Source organism: Nothoprocta perdicaria, unplaced genomic scaffold (genome assembly GCF_003342845.1).
Source record: "Nothoprocta perdicaria isolate Ctin4 unplaced genomic scaffold, notPer1 scaffold_350, whole genome shotgun sequence".
NCBI classification, from domain to species: domain Eukaryota; kingdom Metazoa; phylum Chordata; class Aves; order Tinamiformes; family Tinamidae; genus Nothoprocta; species Nothoprocta perdicaria.
Genome location: NW_020455589.1, coordinates 45,669 through 59,830, shown reverse-complemented (window position 1 = coordinate 59,830; position 14,162 = coordinate 45,669). Strand labels below are relative to the sequence as shown.

The window sequence follows — 14,162 nt, the reverse complement described above, 5'->3', positions numbered from 1 at the left end:
GCCCTCATCCGGGTCCCGCGGAGCCGCCGCGCTGCCGCCGGGCGCTTCCCGCTGCCCCTTCCCGCCGGGCTCTTCCCGCTGCCCCTTCCCGGCCCTGGAAGGGCGGCCTAGCCCGGGGGCGCGCGGTGTGTGAAGGCGGTTGCCCGTGTCCAGGCGTTGGCTGCTGTTTCCACGGAAGTCTTGTCTGTTTTACCCAATGAGCAAATGGTTGCGCGGTTTCCACGTTAGGAGGAGTTGAAACGCCCCGGCGAGTGCTGGGATGTGCGAGGAGCCGGAGTTGGCCGGTTGTGCAGGGCTGCTGGGAACAGGGAACGCRCCTGGGGCACCAGGATCCGCCAGGATCCGCTGCAACCCATCGGTCGTCCAGGGCTGCCGTGTGATTCCGTGAGCTGGCTCTCGCACCTGGAGAGGGGTTTAGATAAACAACTGCCTTGAGCTGGGACTAGGTGAAGTCCGGGGCAGGGTAGGATGTAGGAATCCTCCAGGCGGCAGCCTGCCGGGATGCCCAGGGGATACAGAGGAATAAACCTGTGTCCTGAGCTGCCCCRTTGAAGCCGTGGGCACTGTCACAGCCTGAGCTGCGCCCCCATGCCAACGTTTCCCATAGCGGGAGCTTGGTTTTAGACACAGAGCTGTTTTAGTCTTTGGACTGCTGTATTCCAGAAATGGGAGTCGCTCTCCCTGCTAATTGTAATTGCTTTGGGTCTCCCTGCTAATTGTAATTGTAATTGCTTTGGGTCATCCCGTTGTCTCCTCCATTGTGGTGATGCAGGAAGAATAATCCCTCTTTCCCCTCCGTATCCAGCGTTCCGGGATCGCAATTCCTGCCCTGCGCTTCAGCATCCCCGGGGTCGCGGTGCCTGCTGAGAGGTAAGCCGGGTTTTAGAGGGAAGCCTGAGTTTGGGCCACAAGGTAACACTGCCCTGTGGCTTTGCAGGCTGCCCCTTAAGCTTCTGCTCTCTGCTCAGTGCTGCAAAGAACATCAGAGRTTTCTGTTGTGATCCCAGGTCAGCTTTCCTCTCCATGTGGGGGAGATTTAGCATAGATTCCCTAATACTCCTGAGCTTGAGGAGCGATAACTTTAGATAACTTGGGAGCTAAGGTCTCGCTCTTGTTTCTTCTAATTTTTGTGTTTTTGGGAGKCCTTTTACCCTTTATGGAAGATGCTGGTCTGACAGATCAAACAAAGCTCCCAGCTTAACTAGATGACTCCATAGTCCAGTCCAGGAGCCATTTTCCAAGGTTATGTTCAAGGAAAGCTTTTGTGCACAAACTTTTTGGCCTATTCTAACAACAGCAACAACGTGAAGAGGGAAAATGACGTTGGAAGGTGAGGGAACAGAATGATGTTATGTGCAAGCTAACTATGAAYGCAAGCGAGGAGCAAAGATATTTTAGACCTGGAAGAAGTTCAAAGGAAGGGAGAGATTAATTTGTAAGAGTTACGGTCTCGGAACAAGCCAGGGAGGGCTGGAACACAGGTCCGCAAGTGCCCGGCTGCCATCACGCAGCCTGTGCTCTCTCCTGGTCACTGATGACAACAGCGCCGTGTTTCAGCACAGATCTCTSTCTGGCGCCTGGGTTTTTTGCGTGCTGAGCACTTGACCTACCGTGTCGCGTGTCCCCCTGCTCCGTTCGTAGGGAGCAGCCTGCGGCACCGAGGGAAGGGGCTGCACGTTCCTTCGGGAGCCTTTGCCAGAGCGCTGGTGTGGACGTGGTGCAGAAAAAAGCCAACTCAAAACTGGGTTTCATGTCAGCGTAGCAGGAAAATGTCCCTATGGAAGCTGCCAAATTAGTGTTACCGGGGGCACGGTGCGAAGGGTCCAAATCTGCCTCTTGGAAAGAGCAAACTGGGGTGCAGGTTGRACTGGACTGTTGAGCTCCCACCATGCAATATAGTTGGAGCTCCAGGAATTGCTAGAAATGGTTCTTTATTTTATAGGCAATCTGTTTTCGAGAGACCTTGGGGGAGCTTGGCGTGCTGAATGGCCCGCTCAGTGCTTTGCAGCAGCAAAACTCTGCTGTTGCTGCAGCAACTTTTCCAAAGTCTCAGCCCGTTTGCAGCTGCACAAACTTATCGACAGACAGCAGTGCCTGGATGGAAACTCCTGTTTTTACAAATCCTACACGCAGAGCACGGAGCGGGAAGCGCCAGGCCCCTCTTGAGCGGGGCCTGCAGTTCTCAGTGCATCAAATGCTGTTTGTTTAACCACAGATTTAGGGTCTTTCTGATGGAAAGGCTGCATTTTATGCGAGGTGGGGACCTGCTTGACAGCTGACTAGTGCATCCGAATGGTCAGGATGTTTCCTTCCCGGATGGTTTTAGTTGAAGGCAGAGCTGTGTTTCTCACTGAATGATTCACTTCCCCCGCCTGTTCCTGCTGCAGCAGCCCGCCCTGAGCTCGCAGGAGCGACGGAGACGGTCCCGGAGAGGCAGACAGGAAAATGAGCTGTAAATCATTAGTGCTGTAAACTGCGTGGAGAAGCTTGGGTGTTGCAAGGTGGGAGTGTTTCAGATAAATCTCCAGGATGGTGCCACAAATGTTTTTAAAGCGCCGCTTAAATCCCTCGATTAACCCAGCTTCTCAATATTTGATATTGATAATCTCAATAACTCTGAGATTTCTTTGCTGTTCTCCAGCTTTGTAAATATTTACCCAGCCGGTCCCGTGAAATATGACAATATTTAATCCCGTTGAAGTAATTCTTTGTGCGCTGCATATGAAGAGAGATAATAGCTCCAGCGACGCTAGCTAAATAATTGGCACTAAGTGGGAAATCTGCTGCCTTTCTTTTGCATATAACTGGGATTTAYACACTGTGAGCGAACGGGAAGCAAAATCCACCTTGTGTCAGGGCCCTGGGGCCAGTGCTGGGAACGGAGAGTCGCCGGTCCCGGCAGCACCGGCCGAGCGGCTGCAGGGTAACGGGGAAGGAGGCAGCGTTTGCAGCAGCCCCACGCGCCCCCCGGCTGCCTGCAGGACACGGGAGGCGCCGCTGCCGTGGGGTTTGCCCCACGCTTGCCTCAGCCTCGCCCCGGTGCGGGACCCGGCCCTGCCGGAGCACCCCCAGTGACACGCTGGCCACCTCTGCGAGGGCTCTGGGAGGAAAGCGGTGCCCGRTTATCAAGTGCACAGCGAGGACAGTATTAAATATGAAATACATTTCTCTAGTTTTTTTTTTTATTGTTTTTCCACATTAAAATGCCTGTAGTTAAGATTAGTGAAGATTGCCTTCTGTATATAAATTTCAAAGTATTTTAGGTTATTGTTTGCTTTCACCCTAAATGGTCCTTGGACATCCATGCAGACGCACTGCGACTGCAGCAGCCTTCCGTAGCCCTCCTCTGCACGGTGCAAGGAGAGGAGCAGAGCAATGTGTTGCAGGGAGAGACGTGGCAGTTCTGGAGGCTTTCTGGCCCTTCCCAAAATGTTGGCTAGCTCAGGCCTTGCCAGGTGCCTTGCCTCGCTGCACACCAGAATTTGAATGCTGAGGTTTTTTACAGGTGTATACGCTCACTCGTATATGTATGTATATATATATCAAACTGTCTGGGACCAAACCCAGCTAATTACGTTTGCTTAGCTCAGTTTCTCTTCTAGTTTTGTTTGGGAAGCAATGGATTCTTGCTCAGCTTGGTTTCCACGTTGCTTGTCTTACTGACRCGGCTTCCCCTCTAAGCCAGGAGTGCTGAGGAGCTGCGGAGCGTGCCCTGCGTCTAGTGACGTACGTGGAGCAGCAGTGGGGACAAAACGCCACCTGTGTGTGAAGGCTCCTCCAGGCACACCTGGTGGAAGGCCCAAGAGCTTTGARGATGCCGTAAGTCCAATCAGAAATGGGGCTAAATCAGAATTTAAATCAGAACCTGCAGAGGTGAAAGCATGAAGCTGATTGCCCTGGTTAAAAATGCCAAGTGTTTTCGTTCCAGCCAGCTCGAGGCAGCCTGCAGGCAGCGGGGCAGTGGCCACGTGCGTGGCGGTGGCACGAGGCCAGCAGGAGAGCCGCGTGCGCCCGCTGCAGCTTCAGCATTAAAGGTCAGGGGTGTCTGGAAACGTAGCCCCGGGAGTCCAAAATAGAAGAGACTCAAGTAGAGGTTATTTGGGTGTTTTTTTCTATATCGCGTGATTTATGACAATGTRAAAAAGCCGTGGCTGATAGTGATAGGGATCCCTTCACTCACCACAAAGCAGAGCCATGGAGAAGATGAGCCACCTAACTGCACAATATACCTGCAGAGATCACTGTAAGCCCAGCAGCTGTCACATTTAAATGATGTAATGAGTTTTYTCTGTCTCTGTTGTTAATATTCACTGTTTGCTCAGAGAAGAGGGAATGACGTTTTGCCGTCCCCGCCTGAGGAGCAGCTTTGGACAGGCGGCAGCCCGCGGAGTCCCCGTTGCAGCGGCAGCGCGAGGGCGTCTCGGGTGTGACACCAGCCCCGCTCCTCCCTGGCACGGGGCCGGCTCCGCGAGACGCGGCGGGCAGCGGCTGCCGACAGAGGAGCCTGGAGAGGATGGACCCTGGTGCTTACGGAGCTCGGAGTCTGTGGCAGCCTGAGCTCGCCCGCCGTGTCCGGTACCTGTCACCTGGCAGCAGGCTGCCCTCCGCCAGCTCTTGCACACGAAAAGCTAGGGCCAAGCGCAAGGCATGTGCAGAGTAATCCTCAATATTTGTGTAACTGCCACGTAACAAAAGATGCTACATCCCTAGCCCTAGAGCTRTAGAACAAACGTGTCCAATTTCGGTAAAGTCCAGGCTGCTCTGTGCCCACAGCCAGGAGGGATTGCAGGTGATGGGACCACAAGGCCATCTCCATGTGGGCAGTAGTTTGCTTTTAACTAGCAAGAGGTTAAGGTGTTTAAGGTCATCTGTGCTTCATGTGATCAAGATTCTGAGCGAGAYGCGAAGAGCTGAGGTCCGGATTTGGTACCGGAGCTTCCCTCTTCCCGGCCCACGCTGAAATCSAAGCCTCCTGCAAAGGCCGGACAGGAATAAACTCTGGCAGCTTATTCCTCAGGGAACTCCTGTGGGGAGGTGATTCTTAAAGCTGGTTTTGCTCATATAATTAAAGATACAGCTCCTGATGTATCTTTCAGAAATGATCCTATCCTGTGATTCAGTCACTCAAAATGATGGTTTCTCTTGACCTTAGGCTTAGATTTAATAGGTGGGGAAAAGATAAATTTTAAGAAATTACAATTAAGTGGCAGCAATACTAATGCTTTTATACTTGCTTGTATGTTTCTGAGCATGCCAGGAAAAGCAACAAGCAGCTAAAGCTGAAGTGTCCTTGGCAAACAAGCAAGCGGGATAACACCTGATGTGCTATTTTTACCCTTGCTTCCCAGCCCCTCCCAGCACCTCCATTCATTTCTTCCAGAGTTGCCCTGGCYGTTGGATGTAGCGTCTCTCTTGGAAGCGGGTCAAGCCAAAGGGCTGGCTCCATCTCTCGCTTTGTTAATCAGGCACGCCGCTTTATTTTGGTTTTCCCTTCCTGCTGTTCAACATAGTTGGCTCTTGTGCAGCGTCTGGGGGGCACGTGTGGGCCCCCACTTGGGCACCTGGGAGCACCTGGGTGTCCCCTTTGTGAGTTGTCCTGTAGATGCGTAGCAGCCGGTAGCAATGCCGGGCTGCGTGGGCCTTGAAGCCCCACACTTTGCACAGAAGAGAATCCCCCGAGCCGAGAGTTTGGGCTCACYGTGGTGATTCCTGCAGGTGAGGGGGCCAGCGCGGAGTCACCTGCCAGTAGGAGGGGTGAGGTTACGTTTGGTAGGAATTTGGCTCTGTAATTCCAGTTGTCTTGGTGTGCAATGATAATCTGTCCTGGAACTGATGAAGGGAGCTGTATGAAAGTTTAGGGGAGAGGAGGAAAAAAAAAAATCCATGCACTGAAGAGACTGCATTTAATTTTTACTTTTTTTTTTGTAGAAATGCTGCCCTCCAGCGGTGTGGAAAAAGTGGTGCCTGGCGTGTGCAGGTTGGCAGACACCATAATGCAGCTGCTGCTTGTTTTGCTACGAGGGAGCAGTGGTCCATGTATTTCTGAGTATCCCGGGCCCGGGAATTACGTGCCAGCCTCAGGAAAGCCGTCGTCGCCACCGCGTCCTGGCTGCGCTGGCCACCTCTCCCCCAGCCTCGTGTGAGTCGCGTGGGAGCTGAGAGGGCCTCGCTTTTCCCTCTCCTTTGTTGATTTATATAYATTTTCTCTTTTGTTAAGTGAACAAAGGCACACAAACCACTTGGCACACATTTTGCCAGCAGTATAACATCATGCTACCCCTTCAGTTTTCCTTTCTGCTTCTTTAGAAGCCAGTCTGGAAGGGAAATGCTTACTGCTTTTTCTTTYCTGTGCCTGGCACTTGGGACTCTTTTTGCAGTCTCCCCAATATCTACCTTTCTATTTTGGCAAGGTGAGAAAAGAGGCCTTTGAATCCCTCAGAAAGGGGATGTTGGGAGCAAACGCAGTTTCCGAGCTGTCCAGCAGATGCGGCTGTTGGMCCAAAAGCGACTCCAGGTGGGCTCAGAGGCTGCCGAGGACTCGGGTTGCGGGGCTTAAACAGCCCCCATGGGGCTCGCGGAGAGGTGAGGGGCAGACTGTGGGATTTGGGGTAAAGTGGAGGGGTTTATCATTATAAAGGGGCTCAAGCAGGTGCTAAAGCAGCATTAAAAAACGGTTTTGAATCTGTGGAATCTGTTTTGTGCAGCTTGGGCCCGTCTTTTATCCAGCACTTCCAGAGGCAGCGCCCTGCTCTTTGACACTGGGAGAGCTGTTTTACACGTCTGTCCTCGTGGCATTAGCTGAGGCTGCTGAGCACCAGGACTCCAGGTGAATGCGACTCCAAGGGATAAAAACACCAACTATTTTCCAATGAAGGGAGTTTTTACCTGTGAGAATTCTGAATATATTTCTTATAAATAGCAGCAAGCCTCAGTCCAGGCAGAGGATTTGTCTCCGTGTTGATGCCCTGTTTCAGCAGTGCTGGGGTTGGTGGTTCACGGAGTCGGATAGCAAATAGCACAATGGCTGGTGTGATTTTAAGGCACTGTGTACAACATAAAAATACTATTGACCTTTCAGAATGAAAGTGCACGTGAAGTGTTCACTGACTTTATAACTGGGCAGGCCCTGGGTGATGCTGTGGAGAGGGGACAGCACAGTTGTCACTGTTTAGCTCACTGCATTAAGGCTTTTATTGAGAGGTGTCCATGCAGGCCAGGGTAGGTGCCTGGCCCCCGTCTCTTGCCCCATAGGGCAATTTCTGGGTGTCCAGAGCCCGTCCTAAGTGTCCTGTGGGACCGAGGAGGGTCCTGCTTTGCCCTGGGACTGCTCACTGTCTTGCAGCACTGAAACCTCAGGCTATGCAAGGAGACCCCTGGCCACCTCACTGTCCTTCCCAGCTGTGCTCCTTCGAGGAGGAGGGTCTAAGAAGATGCTCTGGTCTAGGAGGTCCAGATTTTGCCATGGGTTTATTGAAAACTTAAGTTTTTAAAGAGGTTCAAGGGGAGCTGAGAAGCATTAGTAGTGACTTCATGAGCCCCTCTGCCTGTGAATGTAGTTCTGTGCAGGTGGTAGGACCACTTGAGGGTTAGGGTTAGCAGGTTTTGCCCTTTGCACTGCTTGACCCTGCTTGCAAAATGTAGCCTGATGCTTGTTTTCTCCTTAGAGAAATAGCAGGGATTCTGTTTTTCCTTCTGCTTTCAGGGGCCTCTGTAGGGGTTTCAGCTTGTGTTCAAAATGATGAGTAACTTTAGAAGAACAGCATCTGGTACAATGCAGGCACCAAGCTAGTACTTCTTTAATATATCTGGATATAGGTGATAAAATATTAAAAAAAAATGCATATGTTTTTTTTTTTCTTTTACCTGTAATTTAGGTTTTGGTATGTGAAGGAATTCTTTAGCAGCTTGGGTAATGATTTTGGAAATGTTGCTGGTTAGTAACCTCTATACTACTGAAAAGCAACTTTGTTACTTCCAAAAAAACTTTTTATTTAAATTTATTGAAAATTTATTGAAAATTGAAAATTTATTTAAATTCTMCTTGTTGCAATATATTGCAATTAGAAAAAAAAAACCCACTTCATCCTCATTTGTACTTGTAAATAACCTGACAAAACAGCAAAATCAAAGTATTTAGCATATACAAATGAAGTAAAAATGTATTCTATTTCCCTTTATCTGGAGGAATGGTTTGAATGAGATAAATCAGTAATGCTGGTTTTGTCATGCAGCTTCTTTGTGGCTCTCTCAAATGACCACATCAAGCGTTGCTGAGCTGCACGTTTATCTTGCTGCTCAAAGGTGGCTACTTTCCTCTGTTTGTCCGTAGCCAGGTGACTGTGTCGTGGAGCAGGGTGCCTGGCCCTGGCCCTCGCCCCAGCTCTGCCTCCTGGTGCAACATGGACRGGGCGTCAGATTTTTTAAATCAATGTTTCTTTAGGTGCCCCATCCCGTTCAATGCTTGGCTGCTGACCCCCAGGCCGGGTGTCTGGTGGTTTCCTGATGTCCCCTCCCTGGCGCATGGGGCACAAGCTGGGCGGCTTCCCGCGACCAAGCCGCGCTGCTCTTTGCCCCCTAGGATTGGCCTTGAATGCCAAAAAGCAGCTTTAGGAGCCTGTTTTGAGAGGTGACTTTGTAAACGTTGGGCCCCCCATGTACCTGCTCCTCAGCCCTGCCTTTGCTCCCTGTTGCTGCCCAGACTGCAGCTCTGAGGCCGTACGTCCCCTGCTCCAAAGTGTTTGCCCTCCAGGACTGCCGTGTCCCGTCGGTGACGTGCCGTCTTCGGCAGGCACAGAGGAGCAAAGAAGCTTCAGGCATTTATTTTTAATAGATTACCTTAGAAAGAGGCAGGAAGAAGTTGTGCAGGCAGGACACACGCTTTTCCTTATTTAAGTTCAAAGCTGAGCATAGCTGTAATCTAAACGTATAGTTATTGGCACCGATCTCTTTGCCCTTGCTGCAGTGGTCTTTCCTCCCTGAGCTCTGCAGGGAAAAGATGGGTTCTGCATAGTAAATGTATGAATATTTTCTTCTTTATCCATCCATCTATTTTGGGATGTGCTAAATGCTTGTTCTCTGCTGTAACGTTAACATCAGCATGTGGAAAGTTGGGTGGCTAAAATAAATGGGTGCAGCGCAGTGCCCGTGCCTTCGGGGGAGCTGCGCGTGCGTGGTGGAGCGCGACGGCGCGCGTGGCCGCCCGGGGCTCTGCGTGCGGCCGCGGCGCGCAGGGCCCCGCGCGGGGCTCCTTTGTGCCAGGGCACGGTCGGGGTTTTGCTGGAGGCAACGAAAAGTGGGGTGTTGGTCTGTGCGGGTGCTGACGTGCGAGGCCCGGAGCGGTGTTGCCCGCGAGGCCGGAGCGGTGTTGCCCGTGAGGCCCCACAGGTGTTGCTTTTGGTCTTTGTGTTGGGGATTTGGCTCAGTCCAGCCCATTTTTCTGGCCACGTGAGAGGGGCTCTTCGTTCGTGCTGGARTAAACTGGCACTCTTGGGTTCGTCTGAGTTGTGAGTTTAACTGGGAACTCAAAGGGGAAACTCGACTCGTGCTGCCTGCCCTGTGTTTCTGCCCACAGTGGGACCTGCGGGAGCCCCTCAAAGATGCCCTTTCCAGCAACCAGCCTCCATGGAGTCACCCAGGAGCAGCCCCTGCCCCMGAAACGGGCTCCAACCTCGGGAAAAGCAGCAAGCTCCAGGCACGCCGGTGCCACCGGAGGAGCAGCCGCGTCGTGGCGTCCATGCGAGGCYGCCGGCGCCTCCACAGGGAGCCCTGACACGAGCGCGGAGGAGCGGGAGGCAATCCTGACGAATTTCCTGCTCAACAGGTAGGAGCTGCACRTGTGTCCTCTTGAATAGTCACCTAGGAGAGAACGTAGGGACTGATCTGTCACCGAAGTATGTCGAGCTGATGACGATCRTTTTGGTGTTTTGAAAAACAAAAGCCGTAAATCACAGGGAAGTAAAAGTAAAAGCAATGGGTTGTTTCATGCCAGGCTGAGGCTGCTGGTTCTTCATGTCCAAATGTGCAGATATGCCCTGGTGGCAGCTTATCAGTTACAAGCTGTTCAGGGCTTAACATTTTTTCAGTTTCATGGCAAGCTTGCAAGGTTACACATTTATGTACTGAATGAAACATAGCCCAGCGGTTATTTTTAGGAAAGCTCCAAACAAGAAACAAATCCCTGGRGTAATGTTGCCAGAGATGGGGAAAGTTCAAATCCAAATTAAAGCTTCCTATCTTTGGCTCAAGTTCCAGCCTGAGCTTTAGGAACAACTGAGCTCTATCCCTTGAACTTTATGACTCTTGAAAAATCCCAAAGAACTCAGTTACCTGGAAATATGTGAACACGGTAGATTAAAATTAGAACTGGAATGGGGAATCTGAATGTGCGTGCAAGTGTGCGGGACGCGATGTTATGTTGTGCCGTGGTGCTGTGTACCTTTGCCTCGTGGTAGCTGCAAAGAATTTGGAGAGTTGAGTTTACCAAGATTCCTAGTTCTTATCCAGTCTTAACAGATCAAATCCTACAATGTGTCTACATTGTGGCCCACAGAGTCTACAAGGACTTTGGGGTAAGAAGAACCTGCTTATTTACCATGCTGTTACCATTTACTATGTACTAATGACCTCACATTTCAACTTTGAGTTTAAAAAATGTACAAAAATACAATATGAAGAAAGTAGAGCCCTTTGCAGCAACACACTTATGCAAAGGAGTTGAAAGTAACACAACTGAAGCCTGGGCTTGATTCTTTGCTGAATCAGAGGCTGTATCTTCTTCCTGCCAAGGCAGAGATCTTAACRCCACTACTAAATGTGCTAGTAATTCTAGAAGCTCTAATGAAAGTCAAGATAATGCCACGGATTTTATAAATAAGGGTCTTTATTTAGAATACTGTTGAAAACATTCTTGGCAACCACATTGTATAAATATATAAAGTTCAAGTTTTGCACGACAAACCAAGCAACATTAAATATTTTTTCTTTTTTTTTCCTTTTTTTCCCCTTTTTTTTTTTTGCAAAGCAACTCTTATTTACAATTATACAAAAAGTTTTTATAAAAAGTGGTCCACAACCTTATTTTGGCCAGAACAGGGGTAATAGAAAGGATGTGTTATGCCATTACTCTAGAGAGTTGTAGATTTCTCCCCTGCTTTCGACAGCCAGGTTCCTATTCCCCAAAAGCCCGGATTAAATATTGGCCATTTCATGGTATACAGCTTTATCGCTAGACACGTTAAATAATTTTAGTTTAACAACCAATAAATAACTAGATGTGTTTTGAAGGAATACAGGTTTGACAAGTGATACATTTGGAGGAATTTCGAGAAATTTTAGGACTGGAACAAGAAGTCTTGAGTAGTCTTTTCAGTGGTACGAGGCTGGTCTCGGAGCTTTGCTGAACGTAACAGTTTGTTTTCAGCACCGTCCGGGCGGACCTGCCTTTATAGCACTTGGTAGATAGGGTYGGTGCTGCTGCTGTTTTCCTGGGGAAGCGGCGTGCAGCTCGGCGGGGAAGGAATTTGGACTCCGCTCTCGCTCAGGTTGGCTCCTTCTGGGGGAGAACAGGGGCTCCCTTCAGCTACGCTTTCCACTGGAGGCAGGACGGGACACGTGGAGTTATCCGTGGAAATCCTCTCCACGATGCTGGAGAGGCAGTCAAGGCTAGAAACAACAGAACTCTTGCCGGGCTTGGGATCTAAAGACAGACAGAAAAGGTGGTCAATTTATCCAGTGGGTATTTAACATGGGTAGGATGGTGTATTTTTCAGAGAACCCCAAGCAGTGGCTGACRGGGCAATTCTGTGAGCGTGCTGAGATTGAGGAAAAGAGTGTTGGTGGAAGGCATCAGTTATCTGAAAACTGAGACCGTGATTTGGAATGGCAAAAAGACCCCGCTGAAGTACAGTTTTCAGGATCCAGTGATATCTGTTTGGAACTATCCTTATGTAAAAGGTAGTTAAACTCTGAAAACTACTGGATATATTCCAACGTATTTTTAATCCAGTATTGTAAATGGCGAGTATGAAATACAGCTACAATGTACCCCCATATTTGCAACTGCATCTAGAGGGAAGAGCTGCCAGGACAGCTCGTGGGGCCGAAGGGCTGAGCCGGGGCCGGGGGGGCGCGGGGAGCGGGGCCGGCCGGCGCGCGCTCACCGTTCGGCGCCTCGCTGAAGTAGCTGCTGTCGTAGCTGTTCCTGCGGCGAGCGCCGCACGGCGGCCCGCTGTACTCCAGCTGCAAGGGAGAGAGGCCGCGTGAGAGAGAGCCCCGCTGGGGACCGCGTCCCCCTCGCGTGCCCGGGAGCCGTCCGGCTCCGTACGCCCGTCCCGCGTTGTGCCGCGGCTCCAGGCCCGGCCCAAATGCCTCCAGTTCTAGTTCCTTTGAATGGCAGGGAGCTTTTCTTGGCTGGGAAAAATATCCCCCCAGATTGTGAGCGCGGCATAGTTGCTTCAAAGGAAAACTGGCATTGTTCTAACTGATTCCGTGGTTGTTAGGAGTGGAATGAAGCCTTCCAGCCTTCTCAGAGACTGCCCTACGTGTGTACCTTCAAACTGCAGCAGGGCGACTAAGAAGGAGATAAGGAAGTCATTTTGATAGAATTTCTGAAGGCTTTTCCAAGTATGAGTTTCTCCCAAAATCCACTGCCCCACCTTTGTGCTTTTTCAATTTCCTTGGCTTTCTCTCTCCCTGCTATTTCATATAGAAAAAAAAAAAGAGCCAACATGCAACGCCGTGACCAGCGTGTTTGCTTCTGGTGCTCGCGCTCACGTTGGGATAATGGCTCTTGCTGAAAAAAGGCCATGTTTTGAGCAGGGTCCCCCTCGTAAGCCCCGTCTTTGACTCAGTTGTGACTCTTGTGGCTGGAGCCTGTAAAACCCCGGCCCTGGAAGTGCTTTGTGGTGACCCCTGCTCTGCGCTCCGGTCACCGTGTCCTGCCCCCGCCAGTCAGGCTGCAGCTCAAAGCTCTCCTCCCAGGAGGGAGGTTTAGGGGATGGAGCCCCGCTCTGGCCCTCGCCCTTCTTCTCCCCCTCTTTTCCCTCCCTTTTGCCTTGCCCCGTAATGCACGAGGAGGAGCGAGAGCCCAGGGCCTCCTTTCTGCTGTTGGTGTCTAAAGGCAATGAGTGAGCAGGAGAAGCRGAGAAGCTTCTCCTGGAGGTCAGGAACGGGGCTCCAGGACGGAGACCGCGCTCCCCTTACCAGGACGGGTGTCACCAAAGAGCTGCCAGCCCCTGCAGGCACCAAGCCCACGGGACCTCCCTCCCTCCCTCTGGGCCATCCCAAAGGATGCGGAGGGCTGGGAGGAGATGCCGGGCAGCACTCGGAGCGCTCCCGGGAAGGAGGCGCTCGGTCCTGCGGTYGCGGAGGCGCCGCGGGCACTCACCATGCCGTCGGAGCAGTTGGAGCGGGGGCTCGAGGCGTCCGACTCGCCGCTGTAGTGCTCCAGCACCGGGTAGTAGGCGTCCTCCTGCTCGCGCAGCAGCGCCTGCAGGCTCTCGATGTAGCGGATGGCGTTGCGCAGGATCTCCACCTTGGGCAGCCGCTGGTTGGGGTTGGTGGAGGTGCAGCGCTTGAGCGTCTCGAAGGCCTCGTTGACCTTGCTGAGGCGCCGCCGCTCGCGCATGGTGGCGGCCTTGCGGCGGTCGGCGTTGGTCGTCTTCCTCTTGCAGGCCTTGCAGGCCCAGAGCAGGCAGCGGCCGGCCTGGTGGTGCCCGCTGGGCGCCCGCACGTGCTCCTCCTCGCGCRGGTGCCCGTGGTGGTGGCCCGCGTGGTGGTGGCCCGCGTGCTCCTCGCCCTTGAGCAGCCCGCCCACGTGCACGAGCCGCGGGTCCAGCTCCTCGAAGAAGTGCATGTCGGCCGCGCTGAAGCACGCGTCGTCGTAGAAGTCGTCGCCCACGGGCGGGAAGGAGCAGAGGGAGCCCTCGGGCATCTCCATGGGGCCCAGTAAGTCCATGGGGGCGGCGGGCGGCCCGGGCGGCCGCGAGCGGAGCAGGGAGCAGCGGAGCCCGCGGAGCCCTCGCGCCCCGGAGCCAGGCGAGGCCACGAGCGCCGCCGCCGCTCGGCAGCGCCGCCCGGGGCGCTATTTATGCCCGAGCCCCCCGGGACGGGACGGGACGGGACGGCCCGGGGCGGGGCGGGAGGGAGGGAGGGAAGGCAGGGAA

The 14,162-nt window shown here is 52.4% G+C and overlaps 1 protein-coding gene across 1 annotated transcript; it reads right to left on the bottom strand.

The window, feature by feature from the left end:
- Positions 1 to 10,894: 10,894 nt before the first annotated feature.
- MYOD1 (myogenic differentiation 1) lies at positions 10,895 to 13,954 on the bottom strand. The gene is made up of 3 exons (XM_026044154.1): positions 13,385 to 13,954; positions 12,159 to 12,237; positions 10,895 to 11,695 (listed from the first exon to the last, which is right to left on the bottom strand). The coding sequence occupies exons 1-3, from the start codon at positions 13,952 to 13,954 to the stop codon at positions 11,442 to 11,444; spliced, it is 903 nt and encodes a 300-aa protein (XP_025899939.1). The 3' UTR covers positions 10,895 to 11,441.
- Positions 13,955 to 14,162: the final 208 nt, after the last annotated feature.